This window comes from Nycticebus coucang, chromosome 2 (genome assembly GCF_027406575.1).
Source record: "Nycticebus coucang isolate mNycCou1 chromosome 2, mNycCou1.pri, whole genome shotgun sequence".
Lineage (NCBI taxonomy): Eukaryota > Metazoa > Chordata > Mammalia > Primates > Lorisidae > Nycticebus > Nycticebus coucang.
In genome coordinates, this window is record NC_069781.1 from 21,291,521 (window position 1) to 21,318,331 (window position 26,811).

The 26,811-nt window shown below is 39.7% G+C and overlaps 1 protein-coding gene across 4 annotated transcripts in view; it reads left to right on the plus strand.

Annotated features, from left to right (window-relative positions):
• Window positions 1-26,811, plus strand: part of ASTN2 (astrotactin 2) — a 990,319-nt gene that overhangs the window by 805,216 nt on the left and 158,292 nt on the right. For 3 of the 4 annotated variants that reach the window (XM_053566512.1, XM_053566522.1, XM_053566529.1), the window contains 2 exons: window positions 14,253-14,386; window positions 15,970-16,118. In XM_053566512.1, coding sequence (XP_053422487.1) covers window positions 14,253-14,386; window positions 15,970-16,118 — 283 coding nt within the window. Of the gene's footprint in view, window positions 1-14,252; window positions 14,391-15,969; window positions 16,119-26,811 lie in introns of all 4 variants that reach the window. The other variant, XM_053566534.1, reaches the window with a different exon arrangement.

A 26,811-nucleotide genomic window follows, 5' to 3' on the forward strand; every position in this document is an offset into this window, starting at 1 on the left:
ATAGAGCTGCAATAAATATGGGAGTGCAGATATTATTATTAGTGGATCCAGGAGCAGAGATTAACCAGATATCTTTTTAGTACTCTGATTTCCTAGCCATAGATTCCACAATTCTATAAATTACACTAATTTATGTTCCCACCAGTTCCCAACAGTGTTGATAGATGAGTGTTTCCTGTTCTCCTCATGCTCACCAGTATCCATTCTTTTTTTGCCTTTTTGATAAAAGTCATTTTAACTGGGGCAAGTTGATATTATGTTTTTGATTTGCATTTTGCATTTCCCTAATGCTTAGTGATGTTAAGCATTTTTTCATATACCAAAGCAATCTACAGATTCAGTGCATCCTTATCAAAATATCAATGACATTTTCACAGAAATAGAAAAAAATCCTAAAATTTATATGGAAGTACCTAAGACTCTGAATAGCCAATATAGTCCTGTGCAAGGAGAAAAAATCTTGAGGCATCAGACTGCCTGACTTCAAAATAGGCATCATATCTAAAACCATGATACTGGCGTAAAAACAGACATGTGGGTCAATGGAACATAAGAGAGAAACCAGACATAAATTCTTACATTTATAGTCTACTCGTTTTTGACAAAGGCACCAAAAACATACATTGAGGAAGGGGGAGTCTTTTCAATGAATGATGCCGGGAAAAATCTGATAAAATCTCTGTGTAACCATATGCAGAAAAGTGATGCTAGACCCTTGTCTATTACCATATACAAAAATCAAATCAAAATACATTAAAGACTTAAATCTAAAACTTCACACTATGCAGCTACTAGAAGAAAACAGTGAAATGCTTCAGGTCATTGGTCTGGGCAGATCATTTTTAGGTAAATCCTTAAAAGCACAGGCAACAAGAGCAAAAATAGACAAATGGAATTTTATCAAGCTACAAGCTAAAAATAATTTGATTAAAAAATGGGAAAAGGAAGGGGCCTATTCCAGCTTCAGGGGGTTAGGGTATGCTGCCTGAGAAAGGTAGGCTTTAAGTAGGGAGTTGATGGATGAACAGTGGGGCATGTTATTAGACGGAGGAAGAGTGTCTCAGGGATGGGAATAGCAGGTGAAGGGTGGAGGTGAAAAAGCATGGCTGGAGCACAGGGCGTGGATAGGGTGGTGGTCATTGGTGATGTTGAAGGGAGAAGCAGAGGCTAGAGATTTGGGGGTCCTGACATCAGCACACAGGCATCAAAATGACTTATGGTAGTTGAGTGGGATATGACAGAATTCATGGCCATGGAGGCCAGAGTCCTTGTGGGTTGAGGTAATCAGGGCAGCCTCGCCCTGGTTTGAAAGCCAGAGTTACACATGTTTCTTGCACCCATGTTGGTACCAGAAGTTCCAGGCCTCAGAAATAAGAGTGTCAGTACCCTAATTTTATAGGTAAGATAACCGAGGCTCAGAGAAGACTAACTTGGCTAAGGTTGTACTCTCTTTCCTGGGCAGCCGTTGGCTGGTAGAGTCAGCCTAGGACCTAGATTAGCATAACCTGGCGGAAACTCAGTGGAGTGCTGGACCCCTAGATGTCACGCAGAGGAAAAGAGAGTTCTATGTACACATACGGTACGTTCCTTTCTCAGTGACAATTAGCATATTAATGGCTCTAAATGTCCTATGTAGAGCAATGCTTCTTTTCTCTTTTTCTAAAATTTTGTTTTTAATCAACGTATAATAATTGTACATATTATGGGATAGGGTATGATTTTTCAATACATGTCTTACATTTAGTAAAAAATTACATTAGGATATGTAGTTTATTATCTTACAGAGTTATCATTTCTTTGTGGTAAGAAGATTCAAAATCCTCTCTTCCTGCTCTTTTGAAATACTCAGTACAAGGTTGTTAACCATAGTTGCCCTACTGCACAGGAGAACACCAGAATTTGTTCCTTCTACCTAAATGTAACTTTGTACCCGCTGACTGATTTCTCCTTCTTCCCTCTCTTTTCCCACTTCCCCAGCCTCTGGTAACCACACACACGCTACTTCTATGAGATCAGCTTCTTTAGATTTCATATGAGCGACAGCCTGTGGCATTTGTCTTTCTGTGTTTGGCTTACATCACTTCATATCATGTTCTTTGGATATATACCCAGTAGTGGGATTATTGGATCATAAGGTAGTTGTATTTTCATTTTTTGAAAGAATTTTCATACTGTTTTCCATAATGGCTGTACTAATTTACATTCCCACCAACAGTGCACAGGAATTCCCCTTTCTGCACTTCTATGTCAATACTTTTTATTTTTTATCTTTTGATAATAGTCATTCTAATTGGGGTGAAGTTACATCTCATTGTGGTTTTGGTTTGCGTTCACCTATGATTAGTGAGGTTAAGCATTTTTTTAAATATACCTGTTGGCCATTTGTATGACTTCTTTTAAGAAATACCTATTCAGGTCTTTGCCCATGAATTAATTGGATTATTAGGGAGAATATTTTTTTTTTCTTTTTTGCTTTTGCGTTGTTTGAGTTTCTCATATACTCTGGGTATTAATCCCTTGTCAGAGGCATAGTTACAAATATTTTCCCCCATTCTATAGATTTTCATTCACTGTTGAAGTTTTCCTTTCCAAGACAGAAGCTTTTTAATTTGATAAAATCCCATTCATCTGTTTTTGCCTTTGTTTCCTTTGCTTTCTTTTGCTTCCTCTATTATCCAAGATAATTCATGTCCAGACCAATGTCAATCTATCTTTTTTTTTTTTTTTTTTTAGAGACAGAGTCTCACTTTGTCGCCCTTGGTAGAGTGCTGTGTTGTCACAGCTCACAGCAACCTCCAGCTCCTGGGCTTAGGCAATTCCCTTGCCTCAGCCTCCCGAGTAGCTGGGACCACAAGTGCCAGCCATAACACCCAGCTATTTTTTTGTTGCAGTTTGGCCGGGGCTGGGTTTGTACCCACCACCCTCGGCATATGGGGCCAGCGCCCTACTTACTGAGCCACAGGCGCCACCCAGTCTATCTGGTCTTGTTCAATCTGTTCTTTTCCAAATGTGTTTGATCCCAGAAATAACCTCCACTTCATCACCTCAATTTTGTTGAACTCAGAGTCAGTGAATATCCTATTGAACTCATGTCCAAAGAAACATACTGTGGAATGTTGTTTAGCCAATAAGGACTTGAGACTGATCAAAACAAGGTGAATAGGTCACCCCACGTCCTCTTGAGAATATGTCACGTACTATCTGTCCTCAGTATTTAGGAAAAAAACCCAGAACAGAGAAAAAGATTGTGTCTTTGGAATCAGACCGGTCTTTCTAATCCTAATGGTTTGTTTGTTTTTTTCGGAGAGTCTCAAGCTGTCATCTTGGGTAGAGTACCCTGGCTTCACAGCTCATAGCAACCTCAAACTCTTGGGCTCAAACGATTCTCTTGCCTCAGCCTCCCAAGTAGCTGGGACTACAGGCACCCACCACAACGCCCAGCTATTTTTTTGTCGTTGCAGTTGTCATTGTTGTTTTAGCTGGCCTGGGCCTGGTTCAAACCCGCCAACCTTAGTGTATGTGGCCAGCACCCTACCCACTGAGCTACAGGTGCCGCCCAATTCTTAGATTTTTTTTGAGTCAAGTCACCCGATTACAGGAGCTTCAAACATTTTATCTCTTTCTCCCTCCCTCACTTCCTCTCTCTCTCCCCACTTTGTTTTAATTAATCAAGGAGACACAGCCTTCAGTGTAAAATGAAGATGCATTCTTGAATTTTTAAAAATTTCAACATTTTCAAAGATTACATGGAGACAACAAAGCCTAACGTATGTAGTATTTGAATTAGCTCATAATAGTTAAACATTTAGGTTTTCAAATTTGAGAAAAATGGGTTTGTATTTTGTTCTGCTAAATACTAGTAATGTGACTTAGGAAAGAACAGAAACTACCTTGGGCCTCAATCTCATCCTCTATAAAATGGGAACAATAGGAGTACCCAATTTGTGTCACTGCTATGCGATTACATGACTCCCTGTATGTCAAACACTAAGTACCATCTCTGGCATATAGACATGTTCAAAAAATGCTCACTGTTATTTATTTATTTATTTATTTATTTTTGTAGAGATAGAGTCTCAATTATTGCCCTTGGTAGAGTGCTGTGGCATCACAGCTCACAACAACCTCCAACTCCTGGCCTTAGGTGATTCTCTTGCCTCAGCCTCCAGAGTAGCTGGGACTACAGATGCCCACCACAATGTCTGGCAATTTTTTTGTTGCAAAAAACTGGCCGGGGCCAGTTGAACCCACCACCCTCGGTGTATGGGGCCAGCGCTCTACCCACTGAGCCAAAGGCGCGGCCCTGCTCACTGTTATTTTTAATGCCTTAATACCTAGTACTTCATTCTGTCCTTGAAATGGATGGAAGCTGAAATATGGTAATAACTGACATGAGAAATCGCTTCCTGCCTGAGTATCATAAAACCTTGTCATCTTGTCTCTGTATATCTTGGGAAACAGGCAGGTGCCAGAGCCTCATGCAGGAGCATCTCAGTGGGTTGTATATTTATTTCTCTAATATTTTTTCATTAGTAGAGGTAAACATGGCAACAGGGGCTTTGGTGGGTGCTCAATGTCTTCTTTCTGTCACCCAGATTGAGGAGATGTTCTGTTTGGCTCTCATTGTTCAGAGAATGGCTTGAAAAGTGAAGCTTAACCTGACAGGGGAAATTAGGTGTCATTCCTGTGATTTATAGAGCCATAGATTGAGCTTCACAATTTCTTATATAGGAAATGGGTCCTTGCCACTTGGTATTTCTTCACTGTATGGGGGAATCTGAGCCATAGGTCGGGAGCAAAGCTTGTCCAAAGTAGATATTATGCCCCTACTGTGTCCTACCTGGCTGACCTTGGGCATCTTCAACCTTTCACTTGATCGTCTGTAAGAATTACTGGGACTAGTAAGAGCTGCTTGCTGCTCTATACATTGTTGGGAGTATAACAGGAGCTCCCTGTTAGAATAAGGGGATGCTTGATAAGTGTCTATTCTCCTCATCCCACTCCTCTCTCTCTCTTTCTTTTTTGTTTTTTTGTTTTTTGAGACAGTCTCAGTTTATCGCCCCTGGTAGAGTGCTTGGCGTCATAGCAACTTCAGACTCCTGGGCTCAATCAATTCTCTTGCCTCAAGTCTCCCGAGTAGCTGGGACCATAGGCGCCTGCCACAACACTAGCTACTTTTAGAGATGGGGTCTCACTCTAGCTTAGGCTGGTCTCTAACTCATGAATTCAGGCGATCTGCCTGCCTTGGCGTCCCCGAGTGCTGGGATTATAGGCGTGAGCCACTGTCCCCGGCCCACTCCTCTCTTTCTTTAAAAGCTATCAGTGGTATGTTCATGATGTGTGTGACCTCCTCTGCATAGAGGATGTTAGCTGGCAGGAAATCAAGTAGACTGTTTCTAGAGCAGTTATGGGTTTTCAGCAGAATTGAGCAGAGAGTACACAAAGTTCCCATACGCTCACTACCCACATACACTGTTAGCTTCCCCGATGATCAACATCCCCACGAGGGTGGTGCATTTGTTATAATCACTGAACCTGCATTGACACGTCATTATCACCCCAAGTCCAGTATTTATATTAGAGTTCCCTACTGGTGGTGTGCATTTTATGGGTTTTGACACATGTACAATGACATATATCCAAGATTATTATATCATGCAGAGAATTTTCACTGCCCTAAAAATATTCTGTGCCCTACCTATTCATCACCCCTTCCCCCTAATCCCTAGCAACCACTGATCCTTTCACTGTGTTGATAATTTTGCCTGCTGGCAGTTAATTCTAGTCAGTTAATATAGGATGGGAAGTTTTAAAGGGAATGGGAAAGTGGAAAAATCATGGCCAGGTTTGAAGAAAAGCAAAATTTGAGCCTAAATCAAAAAAAAAAAAAAAAAAAAAAAAGATTAGAAACAGCATTGCTATTATTAAACCAATTTACAATTACTTATACTTTCATATGAAAGATAAATCACAACTATAGCCCAAGATGAAAGAGGGAAGAGAAAGGGGATGGGAGGGGAGGAAGGAGGTTTGATAGAGGGTGGGTAAACGGTGGGACTACACCTATGGTACATATTGCAAGGTTACATGTCTAATCTATTAAGTGTAGAGTATAAATGTCTTAACACAATAATTAAGTAAATGAGATGAAGGGTATATTAACCACTTTGATGTAAGCATTCTAAATTGTATATAAAATCAGCACATTGTACCCCATAAATGAATTAATATATACACAATCTATGTGTTTATGAGTTAATAAAAAAAAATGGACACTGGGTGACGCCTGTAGCTTAAGCGGCTAAGGCGCCAGCCACATACACCAGAGCTGGCAGGTACGAATCTGGCCCGGGCCTGCCAAACATTAACAACTACAACCAAGAAATAGCCGAGCATATGGCAGGCACCTGTAGTTCCAGCTGTTGGGGAGGCTGAGGCAAGAGAATCATTTAAGCCCAGGAGTTGGAGGTTGCTGTGAGCTGTGTTGCCATAGCACTCTACCCAGGGCAATAGCTTGAGGCTCTTTCTTGGAAGCAAAAAAAAAAAAAAAAAAAAAAGGACACTTAAATTGATTCCAAATCTTAGCTATTGTGAATAGTGCTGCAATAAATATGTGAGTGCAGGTAAAAAAAAAGAAAAAGAAAGAAAGAAACAGCGATGCTGTGATCTGAACGTCCAACTTGAAGAAATTAACACATGACCAGCTCTGAGAGGCGAAAAGACGTCCTGAGATCACACAGCACCATAGACAGGAAATGCTGGGCTTCTTTGGGTCTCTCCTGTCTTTGGCTCTTACTTTTTTTTCATATTCTAGACTCTTTTTTTCTGTGAGATTTTATTCATTCTTGTGGCTTCCATTACATTGAACCATATGAAATTACCGAAATTTCACTTACAAAAATGGCAACTTTATATGCTGTTTTCCTTGGTCAATTCCTATCTGTACAGTGAAAACTTCCAATGTGTGCTAAAGGTGGGTGGGATCAAAGTGTAAATAACATTTTTACAAAATGGATTGTCTCCATCCTAGTGTTTATTCGGAGGCTTTAAATTTCAAAGACAGGTTTCCTTCCTGGAGCCGAATCTCCTTGGGTGCAAATCCTGGCTATGACATTTGCTAGCTATATGACTTTGGAAACAAAAGTAAATTGGATATAATAACTGTTCCCACCTCACAGGTTGTTGGGGAAAAATTTAATGAGTTAATGTATTTAAAGTACGTAGGATTTTGTGAAAAGTAATACATGTAAAGAAGTTAGAATGGTGCCCGGCTTGTAGTAAACTCTCCATAAATGTCATGCATTCTTATGAATGTCTTCTAGTTGAATGAGAACATTGCTCATGATTGCAGTGGCTGGGAGCATGGGTGTCAGGGTTGTATGACCTGATGTGTGCTGCTTTTTAGCTGAATGACCTTGAACAGATGATTTTACCCTATAGACATCAGTTTCTTCATCTGGAAAATGGGGATGGTGACAGCAAATTCTACCACCTAAGGTTATTGACATGATTGGATGGCATAACATATATGAGAGTGTCTACCACACAGCAAGTGCTGTTGCATGGGTTCCATTCAAAAGAGGTTGATGCCCTCAACCCAACACCTAAAGTAGGTTACCTGGTATGGTGACTGTTTTTCCTCTTTGAGCCTCCTACATAGAAGTGTAGGACCCCTTCCCAGGACCCTTCTAGATATCAAATTCCAGGGTACCCTACCAATGAGTATGCTTAGATGTACTTCAGAGCCCTCTAGCTTCTGGAACGTGTATGTAGCGGAAGATTTCTACTCCCACTTTTCAGCTACTCTGTAGGTGCTGCTTCTCCAGGCAACATTTGAGATGACTCACCACACTGGTCTTCCTGCTTCCTTTGGGTATGGGGAGAGTAAAGTCAGTTAACATGACCACTTTCCTCCTTAAGTGTGTTCTCACACATGCTGCTTATTTATACTGTCATTGATTTATGGCAGAGTGACCAATAAATCTCACTGTCAGACCACATGGGCATGTCCTATTCCATTTCCAGTGTATGGGGGCTCATGGCCTCTGTTCTCTATTTCCTGTAGTTACCAGGGAAATGAGTGATTGGACTATCTTGAGGCCACTCCAAGGAGGTGTTCTGATGACTGGAAAGGCAAATGGCCCAACTAGATCCTGTCTCCGAGGTCCAAACTGGGCAAGAAACCTCTATTTCTGCTTCTGTGCAGACACTGCTATGCTATTCTCTTCAAAATTTCTTATGTTCTGTTGGCCAGCTAAACATATCATCAGCATGGGCTCAACAATTAATCTTCTAATAGAGCTGGGACAATCAGTCTTTGTCCCTATCTCTCATCTCTCTGTAGGATCCTAGTTGCTTCCTATTTTATACCTTCAAGCACTTCGGGGCAAAAAAGCTATCAACCCTCTGTCCTCCAAGTAGTAATGACAGTTGTCTCCAAAAGGGACTCTACTATTACAGCCCAACCCAACCCCCTTTCATTGGCTTCAGGGGATTTCGTCTCTTTATGGTGACCAGTTGCATTTCTGTCATGTCTTGCTGGACGATAGCGAGTATACATGTTTGATCCATGGCAGAGAATCTTATTCCATACCTACGGTATTGCAAACATATTTGGGGGATTTATGTGTCCATTCACACAGAGATGGATCAGATATATGGCCTTGAGGAGTTCACAGTCTCAAAGGCAAGAAGAACATATAAATAAGCAAATTGCATGGAAATGTGAAATGTACAAAAATGAAAGAAGAAGAGACAGACCAAAATCTCTCCACATATGGCCAGCTGCTGGTGGGCAGGGAACATTTTCTGGAGTTCAGCAAGGAGGAACAAGTGTGGAAAGGACGTTTTGGACCAAAGGCCCAGCATGGGAATAGGCTGGTGGGCGTGAAATAATGCCCTGGCATGAGGAGGCAGGTGTGCTGGATCACAGAGACGGGAGAAGAGCTGTAAGCTGAAGAATAAAGATGTTGAATGTTAGATAATTTACAGAGGAGGCTTTCAAAGGTTCCAGAAGGTGGTGCAACTTTTGAAGGGGTCTAAGTGAGAGCATGGAATAGGCTGGGATGTTTTAGAAAACTATGAGAGATGTGCTGAAGGAAAGTGTCTTTGGAGCTGGGAGACCAGCCCAGGGGCATCTGCCAGTAGAATAGCATTGTTACCCTGGGCCAGGGAGGCAGAGCGGATACAGAACAGGGAGCTGGTATTAGGCACATACGAGGTGGAGGAAGGAGCCCAGATTGATCCTCAATTTTGGGCTGGAGGCACCAAATTGATGTGGGAGATACAAGTAATCTTGGGAAAGAAGAGGATCACAAACCTGCACACATGCTTTGTTTGCTCTTATCAATATTTATTATTTTGTTGCATTCAGCATATGAACTTTTAATTTAATTCAACTAATATTGACTGACATGCCACATGCCTGATAGTGTATTTTGCTCTAACATGAAGCCAGTGGGTGAAAAGATAATAGATTGTTTTGTCTCTAGAAAGCTTTTTCCTTCCTCATTTGGTGTGAGGTTGGTTAGCCACATGACCAAGCGTATTAGTACCATGAGATAAAATCCATCAGCCTTTGATGAGGGCTTCAGAGCATCTTTTTGGAGTCACACAGACCAGAAACGTCTTAGTATCAAACATAATTGACTTGGCATCAGCACATGAGATTAATTTTGAGTATAAAACATATAGTCATGGCTCGGTGTCTGTAGCTCAAGCGAGAAGGGCACCAGCCACATACACTGGAGCTGGCGGGTTGGTATCCAGCTCAGGCCTGCCAAACAACAATGACAACTACAACCAAAAAATAGCCCGGCATTGTGGTGGGCACCTGTAGTTCCAGCTACTTGGGAGGCTGAGGCAAGAGAATCGCTTAAGCCTAAGAGTTTGAGGTTGCTGTGAACTCTACCCAGGGTGACATAGTGAGACTCTGTCTCAAAAAACAAACAAACAACAACAAAAAAACCATATAGTCATTAGAAATTTTGAGTATGGAATTTAATTCATGTTCTTAGTGACTTCCGTGTAGGTATTTCTAAATATCTTAATCACAAGCAGAGTATCTGCTTAAGAGTTTAAGATTCCTGAGACATTATCATAATTTTTAGAGCTGAAGCACCCCTTCCTTTGTACCCCCACAGCCTCCTGTGCGTGTCACTTCGTAGCATTTGAAGCATGGTAGTTGTAATTGTTTGTATTTGTTTTCAAATTAAACCACACGTCCTCTGAAGTTGGCAACTGGGTTTCATTCATCCCCTTCCTTAGTTTCTAGACAGCTCATGGGATGGAGGAGGAAGTTCAGTGAATGTTTATGGAATTTAATTAAACCTTTGAAAACATGTCTTCTGGCCCCTATTTTGCAGATAAAGAAATTGAGATTTAGAAAGAGGAATCACTTCTGCAAGTTCAAATAGGAAAGTAACAATGGAATCAGAAATAAATCCTAGTTTGTTTTGATTGCTTAACGTTTCTGTGATTGTTTTCTCCTCTTGCCCAGCTTGGTTTGGTAACTCATTAGCCAGAAGTTGGAAGCAATTATAAGTTGTGGAAATGTAAACCTTGTTTGTTATGAAAACCAATGGCCGTGCAAATGTTGCCCTTGTCTTGAGTACAGTGTTTGTTTCTTAGGTCCCTCTACTTACTCAAAAGCCAGGAGTCAACAATGCCTCCAGTGTAAGGTTTCATTTTCCCTGAAAACACCCACAGATACACACACACAAAGAGCACAGGCATACACATGCACACACACAAGCATGTGACCCAAGCAGAGCAGCTGGACAGGATATTTTGGATGAAATCTTGGCATTTATTGTTCCTGTGTGACCTACTGAAGTCACTGGTGCTAGGATTCAAACAGACTTCGGGTTAAGCCCCTCCCTTCTCCTCCGTGCTTGCACAGGGGCAGGACACCCATCTCAAAGGGCAGTTTTGAGCATCAGATGGAGAAATAGAGTAATTTCATCATGAAGTTGCTCTGTCACCTTGGTGCAGCCAGCCAGCCTCTCTGGGCCATGAATGTATCTGTGTCCATGAATGGGATTAGATTAGATGATTTACAGAGCTCTGTGCAGCTGGAACGTTCTATGATCCTCCTCCCCTGGGATCTAATTGGACTCTGCATGGAGTGTTGCAAGGACTGCCGACGTAAGGAGAGACTGATGCCGTGCTGACACGGCGCTGGCTCCTGCCACCTCGCGAAGGCTGCCCGTTTGATGTCGGCCTTTTATCAGGGTATGTTTGTGCTCTAGCCAGGACTTGCCTGGCCATCACACCAGTCCCCATTCTGTTTCTCTGGATCTGGGGAAAGAGCCAGTGGATGCAGAGACGTACAGGCAGGATATCTTCCCAAGAATTGCCTGGATGGTGTAACTCACAGAGTACAGAGAGATTTCCTGTTTTCTTTTCCATGAGCTTAAGTTCCAATTGATCACAAAAACCACACACCCATACACACACACACACACACACACACACCCCAAAAAATAGAAGTGCACACACAAAACATGATGTTCTCTCTCTTCGCATTGCTGGAGTCCACTGCAATCTTCCCATCTGTGTCACTTTTGCCCCTGACCCTGAATTTCACCGTTATGGTAATTAAGTCCTAGCTGGAGAGGTTACAGAATCTGAAGTTATGAGCAGTTGTGCACGTTAATTTCACTAAGGGGGAACCTGCAAAGAGCAGGAGAAAAGGACTGACAGTGGGCATGACCTCATGCTGGCCCATCTGGATTCTGTTCTCAGGAGAGTGCCTCCCTCTGGTGCTGGTTAGAGAAGGGACATTTGTTCTCAGCAGAGGATCTGGCACCTGGTAGGAACTGTGCTCTTACTAACCTTTATATGCAAGTATTCCATGGAATATACTTACACTAAAAATATATTGTCTGAAATTTAAATATGCCTCAGCACCTGTATTTTTATGACCTGGATTTGGTAATCCTACTTGATGTTTATCCCATTGCTCTGCGTGGCTGAACAGAGACGGCATACACTTGGCAGTTTCAGAGATCATCCTGGAAGAAAATGTGGATAAGAACTTAGGACACAAATAATTGGAGTTTTCTTGTCAAAGTCCCTGGGAGAAACGTGATGGAGACTTACACAATAACATTCTTGATAGACACCTTCTTCCACATCTGTGTTCTGGGTCAGTAAGGAGGGAGACCGCAGACCCACTTTACACAAACATGCTGAACTTGAGTCTTTTGAACAATGCAGGTGAGAAAAAGTGACTTTGGTGTTTTCAGGTATTATCGGTTATAGGCAGTGTGCAACTTTTCTTTAAAAAGCACACAGAAAAACAAATAAAAAGCACACAGAAAGTAAAAAATATAAAAGAAAAGAAAAAGAAATAGACATAGAACTAGCCAAGCACACGTCTGGCAAGAGAATAAGAGATTAACATTCTCTGGAGGCCTTAAGTTTTAAAGAGAGCTGTCATCCATTCTGAATCCTCCAGGCCTTGACGTATCAGTGTCGGCGTCAAGCAATCACTTATTGAAGGGATCTTCCACACCTGAGCCTCAGCGAGGGGAAGGAAGTAGAAGGTAAAAACCTGAGTCCGTTCACAACTGAATGGAAGAAGGGCCTTCCAAATTCTCTTTACCGTCAAATACTAACGATCACCTTTTCCGTGCCCATTCATGTATTTACTAAATATTGACGGAGTAACTGTGCTAGGTCTTATATGAGTACTCATGTGAATAAGGCCTAGCCTTTGCCCTTGATAGGATCAGTATCTGTTGCATGAGACAGGCAAGGAGATGCAAGGTTAGACCACTAAGTTCACAAACTCATCCCAGAAAAAGTGCTATATACCTCATTGGTGAATATCTGAATATCTGCTCATAGTTTCAGTCACCTCGGAAGTACAACCCTTGAGAAGCTATGCACGGATGCAAGCACCTAACCTATCCTTCCAAACACTGTCTAGGAGGAGTTTGTGAACTTAATTGTCAGACTTCATATGATGACAGTTCTCATGGCCATTCCAGAGAAAGAGTTCCAACATGGCTTTGAAGGGTGGACTAGGCACCCTTGGTGTTACTGGTGCACAGCTTCCTAAGGGGAGCACTTTGAAGGTGACCACAGTGATATTCAGCAACGAGGCATGTGACATTTCTTTTAGGAGAAGTTTGCCAACTTAATTGTCTGATTCTGTGTGATAGTAGGTTTTATGTAGTGTGTTATGGTGTCTGGAAGAGAAACATGATTCCAGGCTGAGGAAGTCAGGCAGGGGTTCCCAGAGAAAGAAACGTTTCATTTCAGACCAAAAGAGTGAATTGGAATGCAAGGGGGGGGAATATTCCAGCCAGAGGACAGAATGTGTTTAAGAAAAAAAAAAAGACAACGAAGCACATTGCAATTACATAGAACCTTGTCACTGAGAGCAAACGATGGCCCTCAGACCCAATCTGTCTTTGTAAATAAAGTTTTATAGGAACACAACCTTATGCATTCATTTGAAGTATTGTTTATGCTACTTTGTACCATTCCTGTGCTACAAAAGCAACATTAAGTAATCAAGGCAAAGACCACCTGGTTGTAAAGCTTAAAGGACTTTCTATCTGATGCTTTACAGAAACAGTTTGCTCTCTCCCAATTTAAAGCACACTTTACATAAACAAGACTTTGCCATTGGTGGAAATCTTAGCAGATGCATGAGAATGGAAGACACTGCGCAAAGGTCAGAAGAGTGGGGAGAGATGAGCTTGGGAAGGTGATCAGGAGCTAGAACAAGGACATTAGACTTCCCAAAGCTTGGGAAACCTCAGTCTTCTACAGAGGCAGTGTAGGTGGGTCTTTGAGATGGCAGCCTCTGGAGTCAGATTGCCTAGGATTGAATCCCAGCTCCAACAATCACTTACTAGCTGTGAACCTCAGGCACGTTACTTACTTTCTGTGTCCTTGGTTTTCCAATTTGTAAAATGGGAGGTGATAATAATCATAATCATAGTCATAATATTGGGATTGTTGTGAAATGAAGTAAGTTATTATAGGTAGAGTACCAGGCCCAGGGTAAGTTCTCAGTGGATGCTCTTACTTTTGTTTCTTAATGATCCTTCTAGGGATGACGTCCAGGATGGGAGAACCTGGTAGTAGAGTGTTAGGCATTTAGGCAGGAGATGCTGTTCTGTGCCTAGGAGGGCTGCTCTAAAGCCTGGACTGGCTATCAGCAAGGCCATAAGCACCTTTACTCACAACCTCTCTGCCATTGTCCTCATTGTCTATTCTGTCCTGTTTTATTCCAGGCCTTCAAGAGTGCCCTGATGAGTTCCTACTGGTGCTCAGGGAAAGGGGATGTGGTCGACGACTGGTGCAGGTGTGACCTCAGCGCCTTTGATGCCAGTGGGCTCCCCAGCTGCAGCCCTCTTCCCCAGCCGGTGTACGTATGTACGGCCCCTTTTCATAAACTCACACTCCTATCTTGCCAGCACAGGCCATGACTTGCTTCTGTTCCCATGGTGTCTGACCAGATCCCTGAAGTCCCTGTGGCCTACTTTTTTCTTTTTTAAGAACGAAGGGAGCTTTGGCAGAATAGAAACATGACAACTGCTGATATTGCAGTGTGTGCTATTTTAAAGGATGCCACTCAGCCCATCATCCCTTCTTTTATTCATCCATTCAGCAAAGGTTTACTGGGCAGTTGTCCATCAGGAGCTATGTTGGAGCCTAGGACTAATAACAGATAAAGAAAGTGTAGAACCTCTTCTAAGGAACTTCAATTTTTTTTTTTCATTTATTCAGCAAATAATTTGAACACCTGCTATGAATTAGGCACTGGAAAATAAATCAATGAACAAGACAGGCACAGTTCCACACACTTAAGGAATGGACAGTTTAGTGGAGGAGATAGATGCCTCCACTAAACAGGAAAGTAAGAGGCAGTTTAAAATTTTAAGTAAGACAAATATGAAAGTAAACCAAAGAGATGCTAATAAGGGAGAATAATGGGGAGTTATTTTGTTGGAAAGTGGGAGAATCATCAGGGAAATCTCTATGAAGAAAGCCTGGAATATGGCGGGAGTCAGCCAGGCAACAAGTGGTGAGAATCATATTTCAGGCAGAAGGAACAGCACATGTGAAGGCCCTAGGACAGTCACCATTTGAGGGAGTAAAGGAAAGCCATCTTTGTAGGAGGAGTGTGATTAAACAGAGAAGGGATGTGAGGAGTTTAAGAGAGGTGGGGAAGAGCCAATATTGGAAGCAGAGTCCTGTGACACACCTCTGTCGGGAGACAAGACTCACACCGCAAGGCAAGATGGTCTTGGAAGGCAAAGTGCAGAGTGGAGAGGAAAAAGGAACCTGAGACTGGGATGAGCAACATTACCATCATGACCCTGTCCTCAGCTCACTTGCTGTGTGCTTGTGTGAAAACCATGTCCCTCTTCTGGGTCTTTCTCTGTTTTGTGAAATGAAGGAATTAAACTTCATTATCTCTAAAAGCATTCCAGTTCTAGTCTTCAATCATTCTGTTTTTTTTTTTTTTTCTTGTTTTACAAAAGGATTTACTCCAGGACTGTTGCTCCTTTAGAGAGAGTATTGACTTAAGGATATTAAACAGCTTGCTGATACATTGGGGTGCTAAAGAGAATATTAAAAACATGGAAAGCTGCTGTATTTGAAGGAACTGCCAATTTAATCAACTGAAGCACCAGGAGAGTTTAGTTTAAATAAATGGAAAACGTTCAACTTCCATTGAGCACATATTGTGTACATGGATAAATTTACCAAATTCCACGGTGATCTTGGAAGGTGACTCTTTGTATTCCCATTTTGTGGATGAGGGAACAGAGGCCATTAGAGGCAAAATAACTTAGTTAAGGCCGTGCAAGTTGTTGTTGGTGGGTGTGATGAGGATATGAACCAAGGTTAAAACCTGTGCTTCAACTTGACACATGCAGACTCTTGTGGAACCCAGCTGGTGCTGGCTGGCAAACAAGCAATTCTCTCTTTCACCCCCTGTAGACTGCGGCTGTCCCCAACTGTGGAGCCCTCCAGTACCGTGGTCTCCTTGGAGTGGGTAGATGTTCAGCCAGCTATTGGGACCAAGGTCTCCGACTACATCCTGCAGCATAAAAAGGTGGATGAATATACAGACACTGACCTGTACACAGGTAGGTACACGACTCCCGTATTCTTGGGATAGTAGGGCAGAGAAGCAGAACTGGAGTTTTCTAATGTCTTTGCAGACTTGGTGTAATCTGGCTTGGGAAGACCTGGGGAGGTGTCACTGTTCAGTGATTTTTCAGTGCTCATCTTTATGTGCTTTTTTGTTTGAGAGCAGGGGAAAGTAGCAAGTTTTAGTTATAGTTTCTGATTCTCCACATTGGGCCTTCAAAATTATATAACAAAAAGTTATAAATATATATATATATATATATATGTTCTTTTGATTCTAAAGAAGACTTGATCTTTCTCTGGTTGGGAAGGCCTGTAGGTTTCATGTTTAAAAGGCCTTGGTCTGTAATTATTTGATCTCTGAGACTGAGATGAGGAAGTTCAAACTATTGTCTTACGAGTGAAATACACTGAGATAGTCTTCATTAACTTACACAGAAGTGTGTATTGGAAATGATTCAAGCATGCGGGAGTATTTGAGAAAGGTACCTTTTAAGAGGGCTGCCTTTGGTTGTAATGAAGAATGTTATCTCTGAGTTCTTCTAAATAGTTTATACTGTCAAGAGGCTAAGCATTCACTTATGACCTGTTCTGGGGGCTTACGTGTCTGCTTTCTTTTGAGACTTTCAGTAATTTTCTTTTCAGCCAGAAAACATCGATTGCACATCTACTTTCTGTGCAAGGCACAGAGCTAAGTACTTTGGTCAGCATCTTTCGGAATCCTTGCCGCTCTAGGACAGTTGTTGTTTATTGTGCCTGTTTCACAACTTAGGAAAATGAGACTAATCTAAGGTTATCCAGCTATTGGTAGCCTTCAAATTCACGATTTTAGTACTTAACCCAGACTAGATTGTTGAAAACAATTAAAGAAGCATATTAATTATTATTTGGTTATTTGCCCAATTATGTTATAAATTCAAGGAAGAAGGATAAGCTATGTCTTAATCATAGCTGAATTTCCAATACAGATATTTACCCTGAAGTCTGGCATTCATATATTTAATTGCACGAATGAATAATGAATAAATGAAAAGACCATATTGTTTCCTTTCCTTTTTTCTGCCTCCTTCTCTCTATCCTGCCTTTCTCCTCCATTTCTCTGGATTTTTTTTTCTTTTTTTGCTTCTTCTGAAATTGGAAAGAGAAGAGGTAAAATGAGGCTGTACATGTGAAATGGATCGGAAAGAGAAAGGCTCAGATTCTGAATGAAATCATAAGCCAGGTTGGCTAACACTTGCTATCCTGGGGTTGAGGTGGGTTGTCCAGCGTTGCTGGCTGAGGGATACGGGGTGGGCTAGAGTGGGCCTCACTTTCTCAGAGGGGCTAGTGTTAGAACAGGAACTGAGCAGCTCGCTTTGCCTCCTCTTTTGAACTTTGTTAATTCTTTCGATCTTGACTGTGTGCAGTGCAAATGTCTGTGCAGGACCTTGTGTTTGTGCAGCTTTAAGTGTGTGGATGTTGATGTTCATCTGCTCACCCTTTATTTTTATGTGAGTGAGTTTTGCAACTATCTGTGAATGGGTGAACCTGTATTCTTGTGGGGACATCTCTGTACCCATGGAGTGCTATTTTTAAACAGCAGAGTTCACAGAACACATAGATCACCAAGAAAAATGAAAGTTCTCTGATGTCGGCTTTACATTTTCACAGTAATGCTTCACATCTCTGTACTATGCTATTCTCAGAAATTAAAAAAAAAAAAGAGACAAACTATGTAAGAGAAGAATGATTATCAACCTCATTTTACAGATAGAGTAAATCTCAGAAAGATATGTGGTGACTTTTTTGAAGTCTCACAAGCATACCTGACAGAGCCGGGCTTTATAATCATGTCTGTCTGATTCCCAGCATAGCACTTGTTCTTATATGCCTTACAACATCTATGTCAAAACTCAAGTGTTGTTTTTCCACAAAGCCTTCTTGACCTTTTCAACACAAAGTTGTCTAAAGACAGAACACTCATTTTTTCTATAATTTCTTTGGCAACTCCATTCATTGCCTTGAAATGCCTCTTATAATATCAGTGTACAATTTTAAGGTTAGAAATAGCTTAAGAGATCACCAAATCTTCTTTATTTATTTTTGTTGTTAATGTATTTGCTTTTGGTGTCTTAGTCATAATTTTTTTGCCTACACTGCTGTCTGGAAGCATTTTCCCTATATTTTCTTCTACAGAATTTTTAAGGTTTCATGCTTTACAGTTAAGCCTTTTATCCACCTTGAATTTATTTTTGTATGTGGTTAAGAGACAGAGATTCTTTTGCATTCTTCTGTGTGTGGCTATCCAGTTTTCCCAGCACCATTTATCTATCCAAAGAAAAAGAGATCATTTTATGAAAAAGACACCTGCCCTTGAATGTTTTTGCAGTACAATTCATAATCACAAAGATATAGAATTAACCTAAGTGCCAATCAATTCATGAGTAGATTAAGAAAATGTGATGTGATGTGATGTGTATATGTGTGTGTGTATAGAGAGAGAGCACACCAAAATATGTATGCACGTATTTTAAGAAAGAAAAAAACTGTATTAAAGTTGTAATACTTAAAAGTCCCACTTTACTTCTGCAATTGCAAGAGATTCAAGGTACAATATACAAGATAACAAACATTATCAGTATATGTTATTACAGTTTTAATACAGTGTTTTTCTTCCTTAAAATGTGTATACATATTTTTTGTACCCTTGGTATCTACCGTGGAGTACTACTGAGCCATGAAGTGAAGTGAAATAATGTCTTTTGCAGCAATTTGGATGGAACTGAAGACAAGTATCCTAAGTGAAATATCTCACAAATGGAAAAACAAACCCTACATATACTCAATAATAATTGTGAGCTAATTGATGGGTACATATGTGCACAAAGAGATGTAAAGGGCATTGAAAAACAAGAAGTGGGGAGGAGGAAAGATGGAAGAGGTAAAAACCCACCTATCAGGTACAATGAATACTATTCATGTGATGGGTACACTAAAAGCCCTGATTTAAGCACTGTACAGGTACCTACCCTGTTTCCCCCAAAATAAGACATCCTCCAAAAATAAGACCTACTTACAGGAAAGATAAAATGTCCCCTGAAAATAAGACCTAGCGCATCTTTGGGAGCACACCTTAAAATAAGACACTGTCTTATTTTCGGGGAAACAAGGTATGTAAGAAAAATGTTTGTACCCCCTTAATATTTTGAATTAAAAAAAGATCACCTAGTCTTGCCTTCTCTTTAACATTTCAGTACACAAAGTGTCAAAAGGTACTCTGTTTATGTGCCTCCAGGGTTGTAAAGCTCACTTCTTTCTAATGTTTGCTGAGCATGATTGTGTCATTTGCAAACAGAGACAATCCAATCTGGAGGAGTTTTATTTATTTTTCTTGCCTAATTGCTTTGGGTAGGATTTGCAATGGTGGGAGCAGACATCTTTCCCTTGTTTTTCTTAATATCAGGCCAAAAGCCTTTAGTATTTCACCATTAAGTATGATGCTCCTATATTTTTTGAGGTAACCTTTGTTAGGTTGAAGGAAGTATATTCTGTTCAGAGTTTGCTGAGAGGTCTTTGTTTTGTTTTAGTTAGGAAAATATGTAGAATTTTCTGTGTAGAATGATCATGTAGCTTATCATTCTTAGTTTGTTAATATGATACAAATTACATTGAAAGATTTTCAAATTACAAAACAACCTGCATTCCTGGGATAAATCCTACATGGTCATTATGTACTATCTTTTTTTGTATATATGCTTGTTGGATTATGTGTGCTCAAATTTTGTTTAGGATTTTTGCATTTATGGTTAATGATGGATTTTGATCTGTAGCTTTCTTGTAAGGTTTTTGTCCCGTTTGTGTCAGGGTCATTCTGGTCTCACAAGATAAATGGTGAAATATTTCCTCATTTTCACTTTTCTGAAACTTATTTGTCTTTTTAAAGAATCAATTTGGTTAAAATTGGTAGCATTTCTCCATTAATTGTTCAGTAGAATTCACTAGTAAAGCCATTTAGGTCTGGTCCTACTCTTGCAAATGACCTACTGATTTAATTGTTTAATAGATACAGGGCTACTCTGGTTATCTATTTTTTCTTGAGTCATCTTTGGCAGTTTGTGTCTTTTAAAACTGTGGTGCTCAACTCCCCAGTCACTGACTGGTACCAGTCTAGGGCCTGTTAAGAACTGAGCTGTATAGCAGGAGGCAAGAGGTAGGAGAGCCATTGAAGCTTAATCTGTACTTACAGCCACTCCCCATATCACCACCTGAGTTTTGCCTCCTGTCAGATCATCCATGGCATTAGATTCTTATAAGAGCGGAAAGCCTTCTATAAACCATGCTGTGAGTGATGTAGGTTGCACACTCCTTATGAGAATCAAATGGCTTATGCTCTGAGGTGGAACTGAGGCAGTGGTGCTAGTTCTGAGGAATGACTGCAAATATAGGATGGGACCATCTAGTTATAGGAAAACAAGCTAGGTCTTCCACTGATTATACATTATGGTGAGTTGTATAATTATTTAATTATATATTACAATGTCATAATAAGAGAAATAAAATACACAATAAATGTAATATGCTGGAATCATTCTGAAATCACTCCCTACCCATCCCCCACCCATGTCCATGGAAAAAAATTATCTTCCATGAAACCAGTTCCTGGTGCCCAAAGGTTGAGGACCTGTGTTAGAAAGAATTTGTTCATCTCATGTAAGTTACTGGATTTATTGGCAAAAGTTGCGCATGACACTGTTATTACTCTTTAAATATCTGTTAAATGAATAAGGATAGCATTCTCATTCTTGTTATCAGTAATTTGTATTATCTCTCTTTTTTTCTTGATCAGTTTGTTGAAGTGGCTATGAAATTTATCTTCTCTAAGAATCAGCTTTTAGTTTTACCTATTTATTCCATTGTTTTCTATTCCATTGATTTATACTCTGATCTTTATTATTTCCCTTCTTTGGCTTACTTTGGATATGGTTTATTCTTTTCATATATATATATATATTTTTTAATGGTAGATAAAGTTTTAGACCTTTCCTGTAATATAGGATTGTCCTTTATTACCGATTTAGTGGTTTTGCAAAGATTTTTTTTTTTTCTTTTTCTTTTTGTAGAGACAGTGTCTCACTTCATGGCCCTCGGTAGAGTGCCGTGGCCTCACACAGCTCACAGCAACCTCCAACTCCTGGGCTTAAGCAATTCTTTTGCCTCAGCCTCCTGAATAGCTGGGACCACAGGCGCCCGCCACAACGCCCGGCCATTTTTTGGTTGCAGTTCAGCCGGGGCCGGGTTTGAACCTGCCACCCTCGGTATATGGGGCCGGTGCCTTACTGACTGAGCCACAGGCGCCACCCAAGTTTTGCAAAGATTTTGTTAAATTCAATTGCAATCAGTGTAACCTGGCTTATTGTACCCTCAATGAATCCCCAACAATAAAAAAAAAAAAAGAAAAAGAAGAAAAAAAAAAAGATTTTGTTAAATTATATTTTTATTTTTATTCAGTTCAAATATCTGGTTTTTCTATTTATTTTCCTTTGATCTATTGGTTATTTGGAAGTAATTTACTTTGTTTCTAAATATTTGTGGATTTTTCAGATATCTGTTATTAATTTTTGATTTGATTTCATTGTAATCAGAGAATATAACTTTTATGACTTTAAATTTATTGACACAGATTTTATGTCTAGAGTATGTTCTATCCTTCCTTTTTGGTGCCCACTTTAAAAGAATGTATATTCTCTTATTTACGGGGAGAGCAGTCTATAAATGCTTATTAAATTGGATGGTTGTTTTGTTCTGCCATTCTGATTTTCTATCTTCTTATATCAATAATTGAGAAAGTGGTATTGAAACCTATTACTGTAGTTGTAGATTTGTGTATTTCTCCTGTAGTTTTATCAGCTTTTACTTTATGTATTTTGAAGTTCTCTTATAAAGTCCATAAACATTTAGAATTTTAATACTCTTTTGATGCGTTAATCCCTTTGTCCTTGTGAAATGCTCTTTTGTATCACTGTGATATTCTTTGCTTTGAAATCTGTTTTGTTTGATATTAACATAACTACTCCAGCTTTCTTCCGATTAGTGTTAAAGTCTATCAGTTCTCGTTACTTTACTTTTATACTATGTGTGCCTTCATAGTTAAAGTACGTTTCTTGTAGATAGAATATAGTTGGGTCTTTTCTTAGAAAATGCAATTTGACATTCTTAACCATGAATTGGGATGTTTAGATCATTTATAATTAATATGATACTATAAAGTTTAGGTTTGAATTTATCATAATTATCATAGTTTTCTATTACCCAATATTTTCTTTCTACTCTTTCTCTATCTTCTTTTGAATTGTTTTTATGATTCTGTTATGTATCCTGTTTTGACTTATTAGCTATAATGCCCTGTTATTATTTTGGTGTTGCTTTAGAGTTTAAAGTATGAATATTTAACATATCACAGTTACTTTCAAGTGATTTTATACTACTTCATGAATAGCAGAGGACCCTTATAATAGTATACTTTTATTTCTCTTTTCTAAATATTTATACTGATTTTGTCATACATGTTATTTATGTATGTTAAAAAGTCCATAATTGATTTTAATTATTTCCCTTAGTCAATTATCTTTTAAGGATATTTAAGAAATCTATTTCTTTGTGTGCAATCCATATTTTCATCTGCTGCAATTTTCCTTCTATCTCAAGGACTTTTAAAATATTTCTTATATTTCATGTCAGTGATGCATTCTTTCTGATTTTGCTTTTCAAAAATATATATTGCTTGGGTACAGAACACTAGATTGATAGATTTTTTTTTAGTAATTTAAAAATGTTGCTTCATGGTATTCTTGTTTGTATTGTTTCAAGTGACAAATCTGCCATAAATCCTATCTTTGTTCCCCAGCTTATAAATGCCTTTTTAATCTGGGTGCTTCTAAGATTTTCTCTTTATTACTTATTTTAAGCTGTTTTATTATTTCTTGTGTTTGGAGTTTGTTGAGCTTCTTGCATTTTTGGGTCTATAACTTCATCACATTTGGAAAATTTGGGGCCATTATTTTGTCAGATACTATTTTTCTGTCTCGCATTTATTTTCCCTTTAGTCATTCCAACTAAATATGTATTCAGCCACTTGACCTTGTTATTCATCTCAGTGATGCTTTTTTTCAATTTTTAAAATACTTTCTTCATTTCATTTTGGATAGTTTCTAGTGCTATATCATTGTTATTTTCTTAAAAGACTAGTTTATTATTGGTGCTTTTCTGTGATTTTTTGTCACCTGGGATATCATAATTTTCATCTATAGAAGTTCAATTTTAGTCTTGTTAGCATGTTCTATGTCTAAACATTTTTGACATAAGGAATATAATTATAATGACTTTAACCACTCTTCTTTGTTAATTCTAACATCTGTATTAGTTCTTGGCCCATTTAAATTGATTGATTGTTGTCCTCATTATGGGTTGCATTTTCTGCTTCTTTGTGTGCCAGGTAATTTTTGATAGTATGCCAGACATTGTGTTTTTTTGCCTTTTTGGGGTATTAGATATTTTTTACTCCTAAAAATATTTTTGAACTCTGTTCTAGGTAATAGTTGACTTACTTAGAAATGGTTTGATTGTTTTAGATCTTGATTTTAAGATTTATTAGTTGGAAATAGGGCAGTGTTTAGAGCTAATTATTCCATACTTCTAAGGGAAGATGTTTCTGTGTGCTCCACACAATAGCCTGTGAATTGTGAGGTTTACAGTATGGCTGGTAGGAGCAGGCGCTATTACTAGCCCTTGTGTGAGCACTGGGCCCTGTTCTCTCTAATGTTCTTGCATTGGTAGGTTTCTCACTTACATTCATCAGTTAGTACTCTGCTGAATACTGAAAGTGGATCCTTCATGGATCTCTTCATTTTTTTTCCCCCCCAGTGTATCTTACTCTTCTCCATTACTTTGTCCTGCAAACCCTAGTTATTTTGGTTTCCTTGGACTCAGAATTCTTTTCAATTTAGGGAATCTGTCAGGCATTCCTTCTATCTGGACAAAAGCTTGAAAACTTAAAGGCAAGAGAAAATTTTAGGTCTCACATGTCAATTTTTCTATCTTTCAGGATCTGTTCTTTGTTTCCTGATTTCCAGTTGCTAAAACACTTATTTTATGTATTTTTCTCTGTGCTTATATGTGTATATTTTAATTTCTTAATGATGCAGACGTTAGGGAAAGCAAATGCAGTCCTTGCTATTCCATGTAGTCCAAAGTAGAAATCTATGGTTCTTTTTCTTTATACTTCAGGAAAAAATATTCTAATCCAAGGGTTATATTATTATTTTTTTTAATTGGAGTAAAACTTCTTTTTGGTCACTTGGTCTAGGATAACTTCACACGGATCTGATCTCTTCTTCTTCTGGAAGCCATTGAAGATCGAAAATAATGACATATCTGCCTCCATCTTTATAGGTTTTTTTTGGAGACAGAGTCTCACTGTGCTACCTTTGGTAGAGTGCTGTGACATCACAGCTCACAGCAACTTCAAACTCTTGGGCTTACATGATTCTCTTGCCTCAGCCTCCCAAGTACTAGAACTATAGGCACCTGCCATAACGCATGGCTATTTTGTTTTTTTTTTTGAGACAGAGTCTTACTTTATCCCCCTTGGTAGAGTGCTGTACTATCACAGCTCACAGCAACTTCCAACGCCCAGGCTTAGGTGCTTCTCTTGCCTCAGCTTCCCAAGTAGCTAGGACTACAGGTCCCCGCCATAATGCCCAGCTATTTTTTGGTTGCCTTTTGGCCAGGGCCGGGTTTAAACCTGCCACCCTTGGTCTATGGGGCCAGCACCCTACCCACTGAGCCATATGTGCCACCCCACAGCAATTTTTTTGTTGCAGTTGTCCTTGTTTTTTTAGCTGGCCTGGGCCAGGAATGAACCTGCCACCCTCAGTGTATGTGGCTGGCGCCATAACTATTGTGCTATGGGTGCCGAGCCTATAGGATTTTTGTTTGTTTGTTTGTTTGTTTTGAGATAGAGCCACGAGCTGTCGCCCTGGTAGAGTGCTGTGGCATCACAGCTCACAGCAACCTCCAACTCCTGGGCTCAAGCGATTCTCCTGCCTCTGCCTCCCAAGTAGCTGGAACTATAGGCACCCACCACAATGCCCGGCTATGTTTTGGTTGTAGCCATCATTGTTTGGCAGGCCTGGGCTGGATTCAAACCCAGCAGCTCAGGTGTATGAGGCTGGTACCTTAGCCCCACTTGAGCCACAGGTGCTGAGCCAGCCTATAGGTTCTTTTAACCCTTCTTATGGGACCTAACTTTCATTCTTCATGTTATCTAATTTCTTTTTAATTCTAGGATGTGCGGTTGTCTTTAAAAATACAAGATAATGGGAATGGGTCTTTATCTTTATAATTTACAGTCTTCCCATAGTGCCTGTCATACATAGATGTTCATTGTTCCCTGAATTAAATTGTATGGGTAGGTTTATGTGCATGTCTTAGCTTTCAACTCTGCCATTAACTCCTTGAGCACTGTGTAGACTTATGGGATCTTTTTTTTTTATTAAATCATAGCTGTGTACATTGATACATTGATATGATCATGGGGCATCATTCACTAGCTTCACAGACCATTTGACACACTTTCATCACACTGGTTAACATAGCCTTCCTGGCATTCTCTCAATTACTGTGCCAAGACACATTCCACATTTACCAAGTTTCACATATACTCTTGTAAGATGCACCGCTGGTGTAATCCCACCAATCCCCTCCCCTCTACCCCTCTCCCCCCTCCCCTCCCTTTCCCCCTTCCCCCTATTCTTAGGTTGTAACTGGGTTATAGCTTTCATGTGAAAACCCTAAATTAGTTTCATAGTAGGGCTGAGTACATTGGGTACTTTTTCTTCCATTCTTGAGATACTTTACTAAGAAGAATGTGTTCCAACTCCATCCATGTAAACATGAAAGAGGTAAAGTCTCCATCTTTCTTTAAGGCTGCATAATATTCCATGGTGTACATATACCACAATTTATTAATCCATTCATGGATCGATGGGCACTTGGGCTTCTTCCATGAGTTAGCAATTATGAATAGGGCTGCAATAAACATTCTGGTACGAATATCTTTGTTATGATGTGATTTTTTGTCTTCTGGGTATATGCCCAGTAGAGGGATTATAGGATTGAATGGCAGATCTATTTTTAGTTCTCTAAGTGTTCTCCATATCTCTTTCCAAAAGGAATGTATTAATTTGCATTCCCACCAGCAGTGCAAAAGTGTTCCCTTTTCTCCACATCCGCGCCAACATCTCTGGTCTTGGGATTTTGTGATATAGGCTAGTCTCACTGGAGTTAGATGGTATCTCAAAGTAGTTCTGATTTGCATTTCTCTGATGATTAAAGATGATGAGCATTTTTTCATATGTCTGAAGGCTGCACGCCTGTCTTCTTCAGAGAAGTTTCTCTTCAAATCCCTTGCCCAGCCTGCGATGGGATCCCTTGTTCTTTTCTTGCTAATGCGTTTGAGTTCTCTGTGGATTCTGGTTATTAAACCTTTGTCAGAGACATAACCTGCAAATATCTTCTCGACTTATGGGATCTTATATAGTCTGACAGCCTAGTAGAGCACATAGGAAGCCTTCTAAAATGTATCATGACAATCGATGCTGCCAATAATTGGAGGTATGTATGTGAGGTATTTATTTATTCTGTTTAATTCTA